General features: G+C 46.2%; 1 protein-coding gene across 1 annotated transcript in view; it reads left to right on the top strand.

The window, feature by feature from the left end:
• LOC144772997 (cell cycle control protein 50C-like) overlaps positions 1-22,921 on the top strand; it is a 274,293-nt gene that overhangs the window by 157,484 nt on the left and 93,888 nt on the right. Inside the window, exon 4 of the mRNA XM_078657732.1 lies at positions 17,331-17,430. Within this exon, the coding sequence (XP_078513858.1) occupies positions 17,331-17,430 (100 nt within the window). The remainder of the gene's footprint in view (positions 1-17,330; positions 17,431-22,921) is intronic.

The following is a 22,921-nucleotide window of genomic DNA, read 5'->3' as shown; positions in this document are numbered from 1 at the left end:
ACAAGGCTTGTATTGTCCTGCTTGATCTTGTGTGAGAACAGATAATGCTGTACCTTCGCGTTCAGTGACAAAAAGTGTAAAAGGCTTACTGTAGTTCGGTGTAGCTAGAACTGGAGCTTGGCATAGGGCTTTCTTTAACTCATTAAAACTAAGTGTATGTTCAGATGTCCAAGGGAGGACAGTCGATACGGCTGCCTCCTGTGTCGTTAACTGTATCAGTGGCTTGGCTAGAAATGCATACTGAGGAATCCATTGTCTGCAATAAGAAGTAAGGCCGATAAAAGCACGTACCTCCTTCTGGGTCTTGGGCTGAGGAAGACTCGCTATTAACTGGATACGGTCAGGTGTCAACTGCCTACCCCTCTTGGACAGTAAGTGTCCTAAGTAGACCACTTGCTGGACACAGAATTGAAGCTTAGAAGGGGACACCTTGTGCCCCATCTCGGCTAGGAAATACAAGACTGTAAGTGACGCTCGCTCGCAAGCATGTTCAGAACGGGCTGTGATCAGTAGATCATCGACATACTGGAGCAGGGCAGTGTCAGTTGGCATGTGAATATTGTCTAGTTGTCTCTTAAGTGCTTGACTGTAAATACTAGGACTTTCTGTGAAACCTTGAGGAGCGCGTGTGAACATATAGCTCCTTCCATTTAAACAAAATCCGAAAAGAAACTGGCTGTCTGGATGAATGGGGACACTGAAAAACGCGTTCTTGAGGTCTATGACAGTGAAAAATGTGGCTTCGGAATCAATGGCTGTCAATAGGGAAGAAATATCTGGGACAACTGGGTACTGGGGAATAATACATTTATTAAGTTCTCGGAGGTCAATCACTAATCGATATACTGGGGGTGCATTTGGATCAGTACGTTTCATGACTGGGATGATCGGAGAATTACATACATTGGAGTCAGTTTCTACCACTACTTCTTGAGCCATGAGCTCGTCAATAATTTTGGATAAGGCTGCTACAGCCTCAGGTGGCAATCTGTACTGTCTGATTCGTGGTAACACTACACCTGGCTTGAGAGTCACACGATGGGGTGTGATTTGCATAAAACCAACATCAGTTGGACCTTGCGCCCATAGATGCTGCGGGACATTAGACAATCTTGGATCAAAATCTCGTAACACATAGTGACCCTTAAAGTCACGTAGGAACAATCGTATTCCCTCTGGGGAACAGCATATGACTGCACCTAACTCTTTCAGTGTTTTAATGCCTAATAAATTTTCTGGACATGACTTAGTAAGTAACAGATCAGTAGTGCGGGACAATGGACCTACTTCTAGAGTAACTGGCTTTGAAATTTCATTTACGATAGGTTTTCCTGAAAATCCAAGGGAAACATTTCTAGAGCCTGAGAGCGGAGCCCCTGGAACTTCGGCGTGACTTATAGTGGTCCTACTTGCCCCTGTATCAATCAGAAACTTTCTGTCTTTCCCTAGTACTTGACTATGAACATAGGGACCTTCTTGATCTACAGGTATCTCGATGAGAGGCAAGCCTACCTCCCTCTCTAGGCTGTTTCATGAATATGGCTGATACTCTGGATACTCGGACTGTGCATACTGATACATCTGCTGTGTAACATGCTGTGTTGCAGCGATGGGCTGCGGTACAGTAACTGTCTGTTGTGCATTCTGTGGCTGAGAAGTCTGTGAAACTTGTTCTTGTCTAGGCGGACGTGGTCTTTCTTTAGTCTTACCGGTAGCTATGTTGTGTTTCAGAACTGCACACTCGTTTATAAAATGACCTGGCTGTTTACAATAATTGCAGTTCCCTTTAACGGGAGCTGCAGGATGACTGGCTTGATTCGGACCCTTCTTCTGACTGTCTTGAGGAACAGATTGTGCAACTAGTACTTTCATTTTCGTATCTTTCATACGTTTTCTCTCATGATCTTGCTCTTCTCTGATTCTATTCTGGTGATATTGAAGCATCTGTAACATCTGGGACGGGGTATTAGCTTGCCAGGTACTTTCGACTTTCAAAACTCGATTCTTAACTTGTGGACTTGAATTCTCGACTAATTTAGTAACAAAAAGATGAGGGTATGACTCACTACTTGTCTTGAGGCCACTGTTTATGATAAAACATTTTTCAAATCTAGAATAAAAATCACTAGTGTCTTCGTCTTGTTTCTGTTTACAGGCTGAGATTGCATCCCAGTCTTCCTTTTTAGTTGCTAATAGTCTGGGCAAAACTTGTATTAATAGTTCAGGTAATTCTTTACATTTATCTCCAAGACCGGTACCTGGTACTCGTATCTTATCTTCAGCTTCTAGAACTGCCCAATCGATCTTTTTCTCTCCCACCTCCCATTCTTTTTCTTTGAGTTTCTCATATACCCCTGCGGGCAACAGGACCTTTAACATTTTAATAATATCTGGATACGTGTATTCTCCCATACGGAGCATGTCTTTTAATTCTCGGTGGAACCCTGCTGGATCTTTATCATGACAGGGAATTAACTTTTTCATCTCTAAGAGTTCCATCTTTGTGATAGGGGTGTAAACAAACACTCGTTGCATTTCACCACCGTCTGTCTTAACTGGATGCACTTCTCGTAACGGATTCTGTCTGTCTATGTAAAAGGGTTTACTTTCTGGGGATGAGACATGAACAAAATGCGGGTTCAAAAACATACTATATTTGTGGCGCTGTTCTAGAATGACACTAATTAAATCGGTACCTAAACCTTTCCATTTGTACTGGAGTAACTCGTTCAGGACATCATGTAACGGACCTGGATCAGAATGTTGACCCTCATACAATGTAATGAGGTGCTGAATCATATACATACCCGCCAGTCGCTGCTCGGCTGGGGGCAATTTCAGAAACATTTGTGCCACTATTTCGTCTGGAAAAGTGGTAGAATCAGTAGTCCATCGGACTGCTGATCGGACTAGTTCTTGTTCATGCATGGTACTTAATTCACTGTAACCGATTCGTGATTTCAGAATGTGATCGGTAGCTTGAAATACTTGTTCTAGAGAACCTTGTTCTGGTGCTGGATGGTGAAAAACTGGCTTGTGTTCTAGACGTAAATGGCGATCTGGAAATCTAGATTTTCCTACATACGCTATTCTGTCGGGATTCTCGTCCTCTACCTCTTCTGTAGAAGAGTCATTTTCTTTCTCGCTTACTTGTGCTGCTTTACGTTGATCGTGTAACCTTATTATTTCTTTACGAATTTTCTTGTACATACTCTCTATACTACCGATAGTCTTATGCTTACCCTCGGCTATATTATCACTCCACTTTGTCAGGACTTTCATTTCGGCTCGATCTTTGGTCGGATAATCTTGTTCTCGTATTAAACAATTAATCAGAAACTTTAATAGCATGAGCTGGACTTCAACTTTTCTTTGGCACATGACGTCACTAATACTTTCTGGATCATTCCCTGTACGGATGAAACAATATATTCTGTCTAGATCCTCTTTCATATCTGGTAGGGTGACTAGATACTCGGTCACCTTTCTCACGCGTAATGAATATAATACCATATTATCCTCGCCTGGGACTGGATCATAGCCACATTCGTTAAGGGCTTTTCTTATTTCTGCAACAGACTGATATCTGGGCGTACGCTGTGACGCTTGTACATGTAATTCGGCTAACGTTAAACGCTTGTGTGGCGGCGGGGTCTGAGGAGGACCTCCTCCTGCGGCCCCTAAACTAGAGTCGTCTACTGATGCTCTTCGTCCTGGCAGAGTGGGAAATGGAAATGCAGGCTGGACTTGTATGGCGGGCTGGACCGGGGGTACCGTAACAGGTACTCCGGTGTCTGGAGGAGCGGGAAGTGCCTGATTTACAGGGACTGGCGGAGCGGGATTCGCATATTCTGGGACTGTGTCGTCCAAATAGGACGAAATTAAAATATCAGCTGCGGTCGGTTTGTGACGTAGCTTGGTCGGAACTAGTGGTGACGGAAAGTTACTGGATGCCTCCGGGGTCGCTTTTGGCAAGCCCTCGGCAAGAAGAGGATACATACCCTTAATAAGGGCATTCCTCTGTCTGTCTGACTGTTCGGTTTTAACTCGTTCACCTATCTCGATTAATTCTTTTTCTTGTGCTCGTTCTAAGGATTCTCTACTTAGTTCAGACTTTCTGATTTCCTTTTCGGTTCTTTTATGAGATTCTTTGCGCCATAACTCGATGGCATCTTTCTGTGACTGTCTGGCTTTCTTTTTCCATAATGCTTCTTCTACTCGCATGATGCACTCGGCATCCCATGTGCCTGATACGGGCCATCTATACTTTTCCTCTAACTGTTTGGTATACTCTACCCATAAATCTAGATATAATATGGCGCTTATGCCATGCTTCTGATACATAAAATGACCTGGACTGTCCCTAGGCGGGACAGGAACTGCTGCTTCTAGCAGACCTTTTCTTGTTTTTAACTGACGCAGTTTTGAAAAGAGCGGCATGACTGAACTATAATCTGGACACAATACAATACACAATAAACACGATAATTACTTCACACTCATACCACGACATTAAAGTACATGAAGAACATTTAAAATAACAGTTCGAACAGAATACTACCTGGAATACGGAACACAGAATACATGAATTTTCTCGAGAACAGAACTGACTGGAACAGAAACTAGATGCATTGCTGAAACAGTACGAAACTCACCGGTCTCATAAAGAGACACGTCAGGACCCGCATCCACCGAAGTGGACACTTCGTTTCTGGGTCTGTGTACCACCAACCCACAGACCAGAGACAATTAGATTGACCCTGTCTAGATACTACCCCAGCAACGGTACTCACCGGGCAGCAAGAACGGAAGGCCTCAGACTGGACGGGACTGCTTCGACGCCGGACGGACGAACTTCGTACTTCTGTTACGGGTGGGCCTCCGGATACCTCGGACCTTGGACTCTCGGCTTGGGCTCTGGTCGGGACTCGCCGCGTTCCTCCACCGTCTCGTCTGGATGCTGGACCGCCTCCTCCGTCTCCTCCGTGGACCTGAGGGATACTTGAAGCAGAAATATCTGCCGGTGCGCAGAAGAGTTCCGTCACGACTGCAGAGGGTCAGGGGGTCGGCGTGGCTTCACCGACGCGTGGGGAAAGGGCAAGTCCCTATTCGGGCGCCATTATGTGGTAAATAAATAAATAATACCTCTATTTTTGAATGGATAAATGAATAACAGATAGCTCAATAAATAAGAGTCAAGATTCGAGGTAGTAGGAGTTTTGCAGGTTTAATACAGCATAAGGACAGGAACAGGACAACCTGCACAGGAATAGGATGGCAGCGCTGCCGGGGGCAGGATCGGAATCGGCGTAACATTTAATAACAGTGCACGATCATATATACTAAAACAGTTGCATTACAATACATACGATAGGTGGAGCAGTGGGTGGAGCAAAGGGTGTGACGCGTAGCAGTCGCGAAAGATAAGGGTGAAAGTAGGTGTAACAGGGCGTATACATAGACATGTGATGCAAACGTAACAGAATATGTCATGAATGGGGCGGAAACATGGAGGGGGCTACCTAAGGAGCCGGGACCTCTAACTTGATGGTGCGCGCAAACTGGCAATGACATATTACTAGGAGAAGCTGGGGGCTACGAACTCTGTGCTAGGAGCAGAGACTGAAGTCTGTAGAGTCAGGGCGACATGTACCTAAACAGTATCTAGTATCTGATGTTTAGAGAACATGTTGATAGAATCCAAAAGTTATCGGGGTAAAGGCGAACAGACTCTAAGACTGGAGCATGCATTATTCTACATGTAGTGCGTGATGAAGAATATTGAATGACCATTAAATACAGTATTTCTCTTACATGGAGACGTAAAGGCTAGACTATGACGGAAACTATTGATGCGATTCAGTAGCTTTAGGAATGCAGAGAAGGAGGGCTGGACTGATAACTAGAATCATAACATACTCTTGGCAGACTTAGAGGCAGAGCCAGGCTGAACCGGGCACTGCAAGGCAGGAAATAAGTGAAGGGTCAGGGATACAGGTGGGGGCTGTATCGCTCCTCAGCGAGGGCTTCAGGAGACAGGAGCTGAATCTGGTGTCCGGGCCCTTTTGAGGCCTAGAAACGGGGACTTTACAATGGAATAACGTGCACACTGAGAAACGTGGCAACGTAACTTTTACATAGGCCTGATATTCGTAGTATTCACGAGAACTGGAAATAGGCACACTAGAGATGGACACAACTGTAAGTGCGTCATTAATCGAACATGGGGAATACATATGCATATTAATCATGCACAGATAACATATGATGGAGGACGCGTAGGGACACAGAACATGGCAAAATTTACTTTTCCACACCATGATCCACCCATTAACAGGTATTCATGCAGTCAATTAGCAAGTGGCATGTCCAGGAACAGAGCCAGCCCTTCTCCAACCGTCAAGGCGCTTCAACAACCCTTCAAGCCTACTACCAGAACCATTGTCAATGCGAGAGAGGGTCTCAAGATTTCAAGGGGGAAGAGTCTGTCTCCTCCGCTTCTTCAGCCGTCTTGTCTCGGGGAGGCGGGCGCTTCTGGGAGCGCGACCTCCAGTTGCTTCTGCTACGTGATCTTCTAGGCGCCTTTGGGGGCCCGACGTGGACGACGAGTCCGAGCTCCTCTTCGGGGGTGTATTCACCTTGACTCGCACCGTTTCGTCCGTCCACTCAAATACTTCCTCCGGAGAATTGAAAAACTGGGTGCGAGATTGAAAGACCACCCGCAGGCGGGTCGGGAATAGCAGAGCATACGGAATTTTAAGCTCTCGCAGGCGTGCTTTTGCCGCAGTGAACGACTGTCTCTGCTGCTGGACCAGTTTGGTGTAGTCCGGGAATACGAGGATTTTGTGGTTTCAAACATTAGGGGGTCCTTGGCGCGAGCTCGTCGCAGGATAATGTCCCTGTCATGATAATTCAGCAGCTTGGCAATCACCGAGCGGGGACGAGCCCCCGTGGGTGGCTTGGGAAGAAGTGCACGATGCGCCCGCTCCACCACAAAGCAGCGCGATAGGGAGTCCGGGGGGAGCCATCCCTCCAGCCACTGGGTCAGGAAGGCCTCCATGTTTCCCTTCTCGCAGTCCTCCGGAAAGCCCACAAAACGCAGGTTGTTTCGTCTGGCCCGCCCTTCCGCGTCTTCCACCCGCAGCGCAAGTCCCTTTTGGATCCCTTCCATGGCGGCAACTTTCTTTTTTAGAATCACCACGTCGTCTTCAACTTCCGTGATCCTGGTTTCTGTTTCAGTGATGCGGGCGACCGCATTGCGAAGATCCTGCCGGAGCAGGGTCACATCAGCTCCGACCGCTCCGATTTTCGCGTCTAGCATGTCCCACGATTGCGTTATTGCCGCCATCAGCGCTGCATTATCTGGTCCAGAGCCCTGATGACCTCCAGAAGCCCCAGCACCCCCACTGGGCCCCGCGAATTTATCCATCGGGCCCTGATTCGAAGTGCCTCCGCTGTTGCCCCCTCTCGTCATACCGTGCGCGGGGTACGAATATCGATCGTAGGGGAACCGGCGGCCCAGGAGTATTCCTCACTGTGGATGTGTTCTCCAATGATGAGTGTCCCCCCGTCTGCTTGTACGTTCTGCGGCCCTGCGCACTCTCGGCTGCGACTCACACTCCGGTGGAGCAGCAGCAGACCACCACACGCCCAGAAGTCAGCTGAAGGCGCTGGACCAATGTGGCTGGGCCCTCGCATCAATAGAGGTCACCCTCTCCGCCCCAGGATCCACTGGAGGCGACCCAAGTCCTGTACCGCGTCTCTCTGTGCCAAAGTCAGCGTGCCCTGGGGGTCCGTCGGTCAGCCAGAAAACATGCAGGCGCCTGCGGGGACCACCTCCCAGTCCACACCCCTCACAGCGGTCCGGTGTGACCGCCGAGCAAAAGTGCACTGATCGTCCGGCGCCCCGGCCACGGAGAAATCTCAGCAAGGTCACCAATTGAATGAGGGAGGAGGGGGGGGTGGGGAATAAGAGAGCCGGTATGGCAGCCGTCTCCCCAATGCTCCAGCACCACTGTGCCCCGCGGCTCGGTCCCACCGCCGGCTGGGGCCAGGCGCAATCTCGGGAGCGTCCCCTCCCCCACTAGGCCGCACACCTCACCGCCACTCCTTACCCCACCTCAATCGCCGTCTGGGCGCCGACGTCGTCACCCTCCAGTTGTCGTTCTCGCCGCTGCTCCGGGCGCCCAGTCGCAGGGCAAGGTCAGCTTGGCTCCCGCTGCCGCTCCGCAATGCCCCGCAGTAGGGGCGGCACCTTCCGCTATCGCGCCCCGGCTCCACTGCACTTCCGGGCGGGCTGTCCGGTAATCAAGGTCCCGGCTTCTGTGGACGGCGAAGGCCTCGCCGCTGTCCGGGCGCTTCGCGGCTGAAATACGCTAACCCCAGGCCGCCGGGACACCAAAATTGCTGTCGGGGTGTCCCCTCCGGGTCTGCATGCAGCCACTCGAGTTAGGGCGTAATCCGGTCGGGGCAACGCAGGATTTCGTTCAGGATAATGAAGCGGCGGGACGGAGCTCGCTCAGGCTACGTCCGCCATGCTCGCCGTCTTGGCCACGCCCCCAGGATAACACTTTTTAATCTCGTTTATTCCTTTATTGCTAAAAATTCACTTCTCTCAAATAAGATTTCTAGCACTATTTTGAAACTACAGAATGATAATTGTTTTATTCCAACGAGATTATAAAATGATTTCTCTGTTAAAAAACAATTCTAAAGCTGCAATATCATATAGCTTTCTCCCTCCCACTTTAATGTAGTTAGACTTGAGTCTGGTTATTGACTAACATCGGGAGATGGACTGAAATGTCATACAGTCTGTTACTACTTGGAATAAGATATGGCCTACACTTCATATAACCTCCAGAGCAACTAATACTATAAAAGCGCTTTACTTTATCTATGACAGAATGTTGTTTACACCGGCTTTATTACTGAAATGGAACTTGGTACCCCAAGACAAATGTGGGTCTGGTGATGCTTCTCGTTCTTATTTAATATATATTTTATTTACCTATTCACATGTACCACAATCTGGACACAAGTTTGGACCTAAATTAAAATTATTTTATGTCAATATTCCTTATATGATATATTTTTTGGGCGAAGTGCTTTCCTGGTTTAGAGTGGTTTATCTCATAGTGTTAAATTAATAGATCTTTTGAGTGTGGTATTATTTCATCAAATCACTACTAATTGGAGGAATGCTGCTAATCTTTTCTTTTGAGCTTAGTGGGATGCAGTCTGCTTTAATCATAGATTAGATAGGGTTTATGATACACCTATTGTATTATTTATCAAAAGAGAACAATTATGTTTACCTTTAACAAATGTCCCTAACAAAGCTAGTGTTGACAGTAAAGTTACATATATATTTTCTGAAGAAGTCATGGAACGCTCATGATTTACACGGAATCTCTATTTTCATATAGTTTTTTTATAATTTGTTTCTACTACATTTATTTGCCTACAGTAAAAAAATATATTCTTTAACTTTAAGATTGATTTTCACTGACTATTTCCCACTTTTCTTCTATTACTATTCCTCTTCTCCATCTTTCTCTTTTCTTTCATAATACTTCACAAAATGCTTTATTGATTTTCCTTATGCTCTCAAACAGACATTAGTCCTTCATCCATATACAATATAGCATATATACATTTGATATCTGCACTTCAACATTATTTGTGTTTAATAGGTTATATTTGTTAAAACTACTTGTGTATTCTCCCCTTTATACTAAGAAGCATTTGTACATGCTTATCTAATCTGTGATTATTTATCAATTTAGCATCTTTGTAAGCAAAAAGAAAAGTTGCCGATATAACCCGAAGCTCCAGTTCTCTCCATAGGAAGCCATGGGGAAATGTCAGGGAGGAGACTGTTACTCCCTTTTCTTTATTGTTAGACATGTGAAGGGTGGAGGAAAACAACTGCTGGTGGAACCAAGAGAATTACCTGGAGAGGAATTCAGGAGTGCTGGAGAGTAAACTGATGCACCCTTTTTAGGTTTTGCCTGGCGAAAAGATGCGCTCTGCGCATCTTTTTCGCGCAGGCGAAATCCTGATGAGAACTGTAGTGTGGCTTTGGGTCGGCCCTCGTCATTCATTGGCTGGCTCCATAAATGGAGCCTAGCCATTGGACGAGGGGCCTGTCCGTCAATGCCGGACCAGATTCGGGGGCGTTCCCGAGATTCTTTGGCTTTTGCCGACGTCACGCTACGTCAGCCGAAAGCCGATTATCGGGAACGCCCCTGAATCTGCAGGCGCAGTAAATCCCTCTAAATATCTGCAGCACTGTAAGGTCTGGAAAGGACGCCCGGAGATAGACTTCAACCACGGAGAGTCTGCAGCGCACTGAGACGACCCGCGAGTTTCCCTTCTGACGGGGAATGCTGTGTTTTAACCCCGTGGTTGGGTTCGTCTCTTCGTGGGTCCTCTTCTGTGGTGGATGAACAGCGGCGCTCATGTCCTAATCGGTAAGTGCAGGTTCCCATAGAGCAGGGCTGCTGTATATGTTACCCACAGAGGTGTATCTGCTTTCAGTTTCATTGGCTGAAGCCCCCACACCTGAGATGCAGAAACAGAAGAAACCGACCCTTCTCTCTCTATTTATGGGATTAAAGTTCCCAGTCTATCCAGGACCTCCGTGGAGTGAGTAATTTGTTTCACATCCTAATTTAAACTAGATAACCAGTTCTTACATTGACATCGCATTTCCAGCCTTGGAATACAACTCTTTTAACAAGCGCAGAGTATACAGGTCATGCGATTGTTTTTCGTGTTTCTAGCAGTAGATTGTAAGGTGTCACAAAGCACACTACGCGAAACTGCGGCTGTCTGCAAGGTTTAACCTGCTTCCGTTATGGGGGCAGTTAAAGTGTTGCAAGCGACAGCAAAACGCATCCAATAATGAAGTGTGTTTCCTGATGACAGCCGTGGCAGCCATGATTTACTTCCTGAGTTAGGTACTGTGGGCGGTGTTATTCGTTTGCAGTTGTCTATGTGAAGAAACGATCTGCTTCTGCTGAGGATCACCGGTGAAAATCAACCTGCGTGGAGCCGGGACACTGAGCATCCTATCCTTGCCCCACTTCTTCCTCTACCGGTTTGCCACCAGCGGACCGGGCCTCCATCATTGATGGACGCCAAAGCTCCGCTTTGCAGATTTGCTGCCCTGTCTCCGGTGTCGATGAGAGACGGAACAAGCTGTGCGGGCCAAGAACCTGCGCCAGAAACACGAGCGAGTTCAAAGCGAATGAAACAAAGAGACACCTGATGTCTTCTAACCAGTGGCACAGGTGACCGGGCGAGCAGCGCACACCAAGGCTTGGCGACACAAGAGAAGGAACTCAGAGAAAGGATTCCTCATCCCAGCGCGACCTGTGGCAGCTGAGCCCTGCGGGTGGTGGCGCATGAGTACAAGAGTAGAGACGACTGACTGCATAGGTCACAAAGCGTCCCCCAGTGGGATATGGCTGGCGTACAATCCTGAGGTGTTCAGCAGCTGACGCGGTGTACGATCCAATCAAACACATTCATTTTCATTCCTGTGCTGAGCCCGGGTAGAAAATAACATTCTGGGGAACTTTACGGCTGTAGTAGCACTGATTTGCTCACACTTGCAACGTCTTAAAACTAACCAGCGACGGCTGAAGCGGCCTCCAATCAGAACAGCGGCCTCGTTTTTAATGTCACAGGAGTTCATTGAGAATAAGGGACCAGGTGACCCCTTGGCTCAGCACTGCTGAGGGGCGGTGAGGGGAGCCCCTGGGTATAATTCACCTAAGGAGCCGAACAGGGCTTCACCGTTGAATCAGCAGCAACTCCTGAAAGATGGAGACCGGCCCTGTCCGCCTCCACCACAGGTCCCTAAACTCTGGGTACTAGGGCACAAGGCCGCGCGCCTTTTATGCCCATTCAGGGCATACAATGAATCCATTTAACCTGAAAGTTCTCGGAGTTAGTGCATTATTTTGAGACAGAATGGCTTGAGACAGAAAGAGGCAAGCATTGCTCACGGTTTCAAAGCTGAACTGTCTGGAAACTGAGAGAAATATCGGGTTAAATCAATCCATTTTACTCTCTGCAGGTGCGTAAAACAAGCATATGCAAAGACCACTATGATACGATTCCTGCGCTTTATGCCAGCGGGACATCCCAGGCACCGGAGCGAGTCCTGTACATTAGATTGCGAGTGGAATCGGTGGCCCTCATGTCACTCTAAAGTCCACCAGTGACCAGGGGGGAGTGAACCGGTCTTGCTGCCGCCCACACTCTGCGTGTTAGCACTGGACGTTCACAGCAGAGCACTGGCCTCAGCAGATGATGCTACCTGTGGAGCAGGGGGCTGATGCGCGCGCGCGCCGCCCTCTGACGCAGAGTTGTGTTCATACCCGCCCTGGTAGTGTACTTGGGCTGGGTACATATGGCGCGTGCACCCGGGTTCACCGGTTCACTTGCACGGAGTCGTTTTGTTGAAGCATCTTTTTGTGACGCAATGTGTTCGCATACCTTTGAGATGTTTTTACAGTAAATATCTTTGATCTGATTTTTTTTTGTAAAAAGCTATCAATTGACCACTTCTGATGTGCCAAGAATGTTGAGGCTCACACTTCCCCGGAAGGGGGGTTAGGGGGGGGGGGTGGGGGTGCTTTGTTCTCTCACTGATCTGACCCGGTTCCTGGGTTCATAGGACTGCACCTTATAAATTAGTCCAGTCGTCCCCACGGAGCTTTCCTTGTGAGCATGGAACACATCCTCTCTCTTTATCTCCTTCGGTTCTATTTCTCATTTCTATCCCTCCACTTCTCTATTTTATGACGTTTTCTTTCACCCCTTGTTTCACTCTCAGCCTTTTCTTTTCTTCCCTTCTTGTTCTTTTTTCACAGTCTCCTCCTTTGTCACGCCATAATTTCTCTGTTCCCCGTTTTCTCATTCTAGCCTTTTTTCTTCCTTCCTCTGTTCTCTTTGTTTTCTTTCCCTCCCTTTCCTTTCTTCCTGCCTCATTTCCTTGCTCCAATTTGCACCTCCTTCCTTCCCGTCCTTTGTTCTTCACTTGTTGTATCCGTTTCTTCGAGCCGCTGTAGGGTTGCCTCTCTTGTCCCTTCTTCTTTTCACTCTTCTTGTCTCTTTTTTTCTTTCCTTGCATTCTTTTCTGTGCACATTTTCTTTATTTCTCTTTCTATTTCTCCCTTCCTCTCCTCTTCATCTGTTCTTTCTTCTCCACCTCCCGTAACCTTAAGTTCCAGCCTGCCTCTCGCTTCTCTTCCCCTCTCTTCACTGACTTATGTATGTCCTTATGTTCCTGTCTCTCAACTCTTTCTTTCTACCCTTTCTCCTTCTAACCTGTCTTCTGCGCTCTCACCCTCCCTGTATCTTTCTCTCACTCACCTTCCTTCCCTCCCTTTTTCCCTCACTCGTCAGTCCAGCCTGCCCTCTGTCCCCCCTTCCTGACCTCTCCTCCTCTCTGTATCTCTCTCTCCTTCCCTCCCTGCCCCTCTCCGGTTTATCCCACCTTCCTTTCTATCCTGTCCTCGCTCGGCTCCCCCACCCCTTCCCCGCACACTCGGATGATGTCATCATTAAACTGTCTATCCACAGGCTCCCGGCTTCCTCTGAACCCCCCTGAGAAGCCTTCTGGCCCTGGGCATGCTCTCGGTGAAGGCTGCAAGTTGCCAGGGTTACTGCAGACCAAACCTCAGCTTTTATTGGGGGTGGAGGTGGGGGGGGTTTGACCTGGGGGCGGAGTTAAGATATGCACTAAAGCGGAGGGCTGGAAATAGAGAGGTGAGAGAAGTGACTGGGGGCTGGGGGGGTATAGCTGATCATCAAAAGGTTAAAGTGAGACACTGGCCGCGTTCACAGACCGCAGCAACAGACCCACCACAGACCGTATCGCCAGTGAAGGCACAGACCGCATCGAACAACGCACACAGACCGCATTCCACATGGAACAAAGACCCCGCCTCGAAGAGGATACAGACCACCCCAGACGCGAGCCCAAAGGGCATATAAACACCCCCCCCTACACAGGGGCGGCTGGTGACATTTGAAAGTGGTGAGGCGTAAACTAATTTGCATATTGCACCGCAGCGAGCGCAGCGAGCGAGCCCGAACCACCTTGCATCCATCCATACATCATTCATTCATCCACCCATCCATCCATCCACCCACCCACCCATCCATCCACCAATTCTGCATCGATCCTGCATCCATCATTCATTCATGCATCCATCCATCCACCCACCCATCCATCCACCCATCCATCATCCATTCTTGCATCCATTCCTGCATCCATTCATGCATCCACCCATCCATCCATCCTGCATCCATCATTCATTCATGCACCCATCCATCCACCATGCATCCATCCTGCATCCATCATTCATTCATCCACCCATCCTGCATCCATCATTCATTCATGCATCCACCCATCCATTCATCCACACATCATTCATCCTGCATCCATTCATGTGTCCACCCATCCATCCACCCATCCTGCATCCATCATTCATTCATGCATCAACCCATCCATTCATCCACCCATCATTCATCCATCATCCATCCATCCATCCACCCATCCTGCATCCATCATTCATTCATGCACCCATCCATCCACCCTGCATCCATCCTGCATCCATCATTCATTCATCTACCCATCCACCCATCCTGCATCCATCCTGCATCCATCATTCATTCATGCATCCACCCATCCATTCATCCACCCATCATTCATCCTGCATCCATTCATGCATCCACCCATCCTGCATCCATCATTCATGTATTTTTATGACCATATAACTTGCACACAGCTTGTCAGTTTAATACCAGTCTCGAACCTTGTACTCCAGCACCAATGATACATGATTAATATTAATTGTTTTTAAAAACATGTATTTGTTCGACACCAATTTCACACCTTAGTCGGAACATCATTTTTATTTGTTTTTTAAAGTATCTATTTATTTACCACCAAAGTAAGTCATGTATACATTTTTATGGTTTGATAAGAGGCTCGAACCTGGTTTCCCAGCACCAAAGTCGGCCGTGCTATCCGTCAGGGGTTATGTAACCGGGCTATGTAGTGACCAGCCAATCCTGCACCAGGATTGGCTGGGGGGGCACCATGACTCCTCGCCCAGTCGCCCTGTGTAACCCCGGGCGCTGCGGCCCGCCCCCTGGTCCTCTCTCTAAGGGGGAATTCACAAGAAAACGATCTGCGCATGCGCGGGCATGTTTGTGCCCAAAAATACACTTGCGCAGCTGCAGCAGCCCGATCCTCCCCATCCCCCCCCCCCTTCCCTTGCGCACTCCGGGAAGGTCGGGTGTCTCCCGGTTTCCCGGCCGGCAGATAGCGCGATTTTTTAAAATAATTGTGTTTGGCTTTTAGTAACGACGTAGTGGGTCCATGGGGCTTAGTGGGGCTTCGCCCCTACGCCCCAATGGACGCACCGCGCCTGCCCCTACACCGCTGGTACACAGACGGGTCCACCTTTAGACAACAGACCACACCCACCTATCCTCTTCTGACCTCCATGCGGGCACAATGACCCCGAGTGGCTTCAGCAGAAGTAACCAACCGCATCTCTGGGCAGTACAGCTCATACCAGATCCCTATCCATCCACACACCTGGCAGCCTTACTTCGGCCCATCCGTTAGGCAATGCTATACAGCCCAAGTCTTCAGCCCGGGTTGACATCTGAGAGAAGTCTTAGCAGTCCAGATGCAGTTCACCCAGTGCTCTGGGCCACCGGGAAATGATTCAATTTAAGTCAGAATACCTACAAAACTAAGAATTCAACAGCTGCCGTCGCAACTCTGTGCTTGATCACTGGAGGTGACGAGCGATACTGGGCACAAGTCAAAGGGTCTCCTACCTATACCAACTGACCAAGTTGCAAGCATACACCGCGATTCAGCCAACAACTGTCCAATTCAGTCTCTGGCCTGCACACACCTTTTGTGTTCCTCTGTACACCAGAACACCACCACCCAACCAAAACAAATCACACACGCTCTACCACATCACCACTATCTCAATTCACTTACCCAACGTAAGCCACACGACAGCCTCCTCGTTGAGCCACCACGTCACCCTCATCATGCTTGTGTATCCTCACAGCTCACCAACCTCACACATCATTCCTTCCACAATACCACTGACTCAGACTTATATGTGGCTATCACCCCCTCAGGAGTATCATTACACCTACAAACTCCAACGCTCAAGGTCTCTCAGTCCTGCATCTTTATATATCACATTACCAAGGTGCCTCTCATTCTGTCTAATGAACGCCAGATCTACATGCAGCACTATAATGGCCAAATTGATTCCTGCGCTTGCATTAGGATGCCCTGTTTCTGTGCGATGCCAGATTTTTTTTATTGTGCTTTAATCGTGGGGCTGAGAGTCAGCTGAGCACAAGCATGTGTTCGTGTCAACTGTAGATTTAGTCAGAGCATGAAGGTCCGTTACGATAAGGGGGCTCTCAGTGTGTGGGGGGGCTCTCAGTGTGTGGGGGAGGCTCGCAGTGTGTGGAGAAGGCTCGCAGTGTGTGGAGGGAGCTCGCAGTGTGTGTGGGGGGCTCGCAGTGTGTGGGGGGCTCGCAGTGTGTGGGGGGCTCTGTGTGGGTGTGTGTTGGGGGGCTCTCTGTAGGTGTTTGTGGGTGTCATTTGCGAAAGATAAAGCTAGTGGCATTGCAAATGACAATGCCATTTATTTATGTAAAAAAAAAAACATAAATAAAAATAATGTCAAGAGCATTGCCAATAGCTCAAACTTTAACAAAGGCAAAACCATTGCATTGTAAATGCTTGTTTATCTTTGGGGAGGATGGCACCCTGCATCTGAAAGCACTCTAGGGCGGAAATGTTTATATCATCTCTCTGCCTAATGGAAAACAAGACATAATGTGTCATTTGTGTAACAAGACTGGCAAGGTGATGTGGAAGGAAAGGCTCATATGGGCATGATGTAATGTTCTTGAATGTCGATGCATGACTACTTAAATACCCTTGATGGTTTTTATGGTGATTTGCAGTGTTTGTTACACTACTGATAACTGCCTTTTCCCTCAGCTGATTGTTCTGGCAACAGGCATTGCGATGTCAGAACTCAACTGTCATAAGTTATTACATTTGAGCAGTTACGTAATTTATTTATTACAGGCAACTAGGGATGTCATGAGTTGCCTGTAATAAGGACATTAGAGACAGGCTTTTATACAGGGATTGCAGGCTCCTATTTATAATAAGTGAACAAACACACTTATGCTTTAAAATAAGTAAGTCTGAAATTAAAAAATATGACACTTTACTATTTATTTTATAGAACAACAGTACTTTCAACCAAAAATGTGAACCTTTTGCAAGATATCCAGATGGGACTCCAATGGCCCCATGTGGTGTCGTAGCCAACAGCATGTTTAATGGTAAGTGTATTGCATATTACCTTTGCTTCCGTCTGTATGTCTGATGTATTGTCCATACTGTAGTGTCATATAAATAAAGAATAATAGAACTCTTTCAGTTCCTGATGGATGTCATAGACCTGTGACGTAGGCACTGGAAGGTAGCAAAGTGAATGTAGGTTTGTAAAATTGAGTTTTTGATTACACGCTGAAGAATAAAGACATTTATAACTGTTCTTGTGTGTGGCGGAGTCATTGGTGAGCGCCCGCAATGAGTAGGACTCTACAAATGGCGCTGAGTAGGGGATGAGTAACCAGTATATCGACAGTGCTCTCCCAGAGAGTTTGCTGTGGTCAAACAAACTGCTTGTGCATGCCAGTCGAAGTGCAGAATCAACATTGGCACCTGTGGAATCTCAGCGCAACACCAGCCTGTGTAAAGGTTTAAGAAACAAAGAAAGCATCACTGAAAATCTATACATCGGTGGCCGGAATTCAAATGAAAAGGCTGCAGAAAGAGGTACTGTGCCACTATGCAAATTAATGCTATATGGAGTGATTGTGCTAATGGCAGATGCAATCAGGTTTAGAAAAGCAGTGTATTGTAATAATCAAGTGCAAGTTAATCTTTAATCTGATGTGCTATGAAGCAGAGATTAACCAGGTGTTTACGTAGAGACATTTAAGCACTAAGCCAATTGAATATCACAACATTATCTGCTTATCAAATTATTTAAAACAAAAAGACTTGTTTACTTACCAAAACACCTAAAGAGAGTCATCAGACCATAGCCTACTGTGAAGGGCCCCAGAGGGAGGGCTGGGCTGTGCTTGCGGAGCTGACCGTAAGCAAAGCAGACCACCACCAAATCTGCAAAGTTTGAGGTCAGAACAACCCTACAGATATCCATCAAAATAAAATGCTAGCAAGAGCAAGACCAAAGCTCCACCAACTGTCAAGGTTGACCCTGAAGCCAGCGTGTCACAAGGCTTTAGAGATGGTTTGCATGAGCAAGTTCACCAAGAAGTGTTAGAGAGACCACTGCTGTCCACCAATGGTTATACTGCTGCTGCTGTATGTGACTAAACCATTTAGGAAATGGGTAAAAAGTGGACCTATAATGAACAAAGACAATGTGTGACCAGAAAAGAGAAAGTATCAAAAATATAATTTATATTATTTGCAGAAACAAAGTGTTTGTAGGGAATGTTTTTAAATATTTTATCTTTTTAAGTAATAGAAAGAGAGACAATGAAAAATAGCATCAATAACAGTTTTGATAGACATGCAATTTCTCTCATGGCCAATGTATTGAGTTCAAAATGAATATATAATTGTTGCTAATAATATTCACACATACTTAATCATTTATACCTGGCCTAAAGATACATCATATTAAAGCATGTCAAACATGATGTTGTAATTTTAAACATAAACTTATATAATAAAATAGAATCAAGGCAAAAAATGCAATACATATATTATTTTAGACAACCAAACAGTGTGGTCATGGCTAACGTAATTTGTATCTCTACGTGCATTTCGGCAGTACGCCTTCATCAGGTAGCCATGTTGGTCTAATAAAATCTTATTAAATGTAGTATATCATCTAGCAGTAGAGATTTAGTTGAACCTGATAGCAGCACTAATTGAAGAGAGAACACCCAATAATCACTAAATCGTGAACATTTTCATCACAGCTCAAAGCATGTGTGAATATAGTGGTTTTAAAGGAATTGTTGTGACTCCATAAATACAGCAAAAAATGTTCAGTGGAAAAATGATGGAATTTACTCTCTACAGTATGTTTTATGAGGGGATTCTGTGGATCCACTAATGATTCTGACAATTACCCGGTGCGATATTAAAAAGCCATGTTTCAGAGTGTGGCTGAAGAACAAGCAATAGATTTCTTCAAATGGTGTAGATCTTTTGTAAAGAGACCCTGTGGCTAGACTAATGTTTCTGCCAAAGGCCCGGTACAATATTAAAATTGCATGTTGCAGGATGCAGTTGAGAAACTAGCAATAAAATCCTTGAAACAATGTGGGTGGACTTATTATGGATAGCACCACCGATAACGGTAGAATCACGAAAGGGGCCCCCTCGTCAAAATCCAAGCATCGGTAATTTGTCCGTACGCCTTCAAGATCCACGGTAAAAATCTCCCACCATGCTGTGCCATAGAAGACATACTGCTTCTGCTTTCTTAAAACCGTCATCATCATTTGATACTGACAAAAAACAAAATATTGGAAATTGGTGGACTGCTTGAATAGAGACTTTTGAGGAATTTATAGATGCGATAGATGAAACAGATGACAAAAAGTTTAGCAAGTATACGAAGAACATGGCTGGTGAAGGTGTAAAAGAAGCCTTAAAAAAGATACATCAAGATGGTGAAGTGATGTACCATCAAATCAAAGCACTGCTCCATCAGGATTCAAGCAAGCCGGGCCGACGAGGCTGAAATGCCAGAAACCGGTCCCCGGTAGCTTGTATCCTTTCTGGTGAAGATTTGGCTTGGTAGTTTGGTCTGCCCTGTTCCCATGATGCACTGGGCCAGGGACAGACTAATTTGCATATAGCCAGGTTCTGAGCTGGGATGGGGCAGTGAGCTAAATAACGGTGATGGATCAAGCCCTGATCTTTGGACTGGGTAAGAGTGGTCTGCTTAATTCAGACACTCTGTTCATCACCACCCCCTTTTCTGAATCGTTTTTGGCCACTATAGGTGTGGCAGGGTATACTCAGACATGAGTCCCTTGCTCACTGCTCCATCAGGATTCAAGCAAGCCGGGCCGACGAGGCTGAAATGCCAGAAACCGGTCCCCGGTAGCTTGTATCCTTTCTGGTGAAGAATTGGCTTGGTAGTTTGGTCTGCCCTGTTCCCATGATGCACTGGGCCAGGGAACAGACTAATTTGCATATAGCCAGGTTCTGAGCTGGGATGGGGCAGTGAGCTAAATTACGGTGATGGATCAAGCCCTGATCTTTGGACTGGGTAAGAGTGGTCTGCTTAATTCAGACACTCTGTTCATCACCACCCCCTTTTCTGAATCGTTTTTGGCCACTATAGGTGTGGCAGGGTATACTCAGACATGAGTCCCTTGCTCACTGCTCCATCAGGATTCAAGCAAGCCGGGCCGACGAGGCTGAAAAGCCAGAAACCGGTCCCCGGTAGCTTGTATCCTTTCTGGTGAAGAATTGGCTTGGTAGTTTGGTCTGCCCTGTTCCCATGATGCACTGGGCCAGGGACAGACTAATTTGCATATAGCCAGGTTCTGAGCTGGGATGGGGCAGTGAGCTAAATAACGGTGATGGATCAAGCCCTGATCTTTGGACTGGGTAAGAGTGGTCTGCTTGATTCAGACACTCTGTTCATCACCATCCCCCTTTTCTGAATCATGTTTCAGAGTGTGGCTGAAGAACAAGCAATAGATTTCTTCAAATGGTGTAGATCTTTTGTAAAGAGACCCTGTGGCTAGACTAATGTTTCTGCCAAAGGCCCGGTACAATATTAAAATTGCATGTTGCAGGATGTAGTTGAGAAACTAGCAATAAAATCCTTGAAACAATGTGGGTGGACTTATTATGGATAGCACCACCGATAACGGTAGAATCACGAAAGGGGCCCCCTCGTCAAAATCCAAGCATCGGTAATTTGGCCGTACGCCTTCAAGATCCACGGTAAAAATCTCCCACCATGCTGTGCCATAGAAGACATACTGCTTCTGCTTTCTTAAAACCGTCATCATCATTTGATACTGACAAAAAACAAAATATTGGAAATTGGTGGACTGCTTGAATAGAGACTTTTGAAGAATTTATAGATGCGATAGATGAAACAGATGACAAAAAGTTTAGCAAGTATCTGAAGAACATGGCTGGTGAAGGTGTAAAAGAAGCCTTAAAAAAGATACATCAAGATGATGAAGTGATGTACCATCAAATCAAAGCAGCCTTAAATGTCAAGTTCAATTCAGTGCTAAATGTGGATTACAAAAGATACATCTTCAGTCAAGAACATCAGGGAATTGGTGAAACGATCAATGGATTCCTTGAGAGACAGGATCTCCTTATAAAACACTGTAAGTTCAATGATTTTAATGATGATCAAGCTACATGCCTCAAAGTTATAGACGGATGTCTATCAGATTCCTTTCAACTGCAAATGCTGAAGGAAGTTCTGAGCTTAGAGCAGGACCTCACAGTTGCTCGAGTTGAGGAGAGTGCTAATCAACAAGCGGCTGACATGGAGGCCGGTGGTACCCAGAGTGTATCAGTTATTAATATGAAAAGCAAGCCAAAGCATAAAACTGAGGGGTGCAAGGCGATGTCTCCACAAAAAAAGAAAATGTGTTTCAGATGTGTATTTTTGCTTCAACACGATAATAGATGTCCCACCACTGGACTGATATGCAATGGTTGTAGGAAAGCGAACCATTTTGCTATGGGTTGCAAGTCAAAGAGAGAAGTAAGTGCGTCACAGTATGAAGACAAAATGGCAGACTGAGTGATACATCAGTGACGTTGGACATGCTTCCACAAGGCCAAGCGATCACACCAACGGAGGCAAATCGACACCTAATGAAGTTGATCTTCATCAATGTCCAAGAGTTCCTCAGTGTTGGTTTCAAGTGAGTGTGACAATGAGAATTGTGCAATGTTGATGTTTTCTTCAGAGAAGGATGCATATGTGGGAGTAGTCTAATGTGAGAGAAAAAACAGACGAACGAAAGATCGACATGAAAAAGCGCCAAAGGCATACAAACATTGTCCGAAGATTACTCTGAAGATACATGTTTGTTCTATACCTTGTATTATTATTAGCCAAGCGTCGATAAACATTATGCCTGAAGAGAAATATTGTTAATTGTCTCTCTTACCACAACTTACATCTTCAAAAACCAAAGTATGTCCATGGGCTGCTTCTACACCTTTAAAAAGTCAAGGTTCATTATTAGCTACGATGAAGCACAAGAAAACAGTGTTACAAGCGCCCATTCATGTACTTCAAGTTATGGCTTCAAGTATGTGTCTGCTCAGTTTTAATGCTGCTGCTGATACAGGACTGATATCAGTTAACTACAATATGAATGATCATCATAAAAGAGTAGATCAATTTCCTTCATTATTTCATGGATCAGGAAAGCTCAGGACTATGAAAGTACAATTACAAATAAATGAGGATGTTTGTCCTGTTGCCCAAAGACACAGACAAATTGCATTTCACTTGCAAGAAGCTCTTGAAAGAGAACTTAACTCATTGCTCTAACATGATATCAATGAACCCTCTACTGGTCCAACACCATGGGTTTATCACATGGTAGTAGTGCCTAAAAGAGACAGTGAAGGAGCTGTGCCCATTTGCATTGACATGCGTCAGGCCAGTAAGGCAATTGAAATAGAATGACATCCAGGTTCACACATTCCTTATATGATAACTCAACTGAATGGTGCAAAGGTTTTCTCTTGACTCAACTTTAACAAAGGTATCACCAGATGGAA

This window comes from Lissotriton helveticus, chromosome 8 (assembly GCF_964261635.1).
Source record: "Lissotriton helveticus chromosome 8, aLisHel1.1, whole genome shotgun sequence".
NCBI classification, from domain to species: domain Eukaryota; kingdom Metazoa; phylum Chordata; class Amphibia; order Caudata; family Salamandridae; genus Lissotriton; species Lissotriton helveticus.
This window is presented reverse-complemented; position numbering and strand designations above follow the sequence as displayed.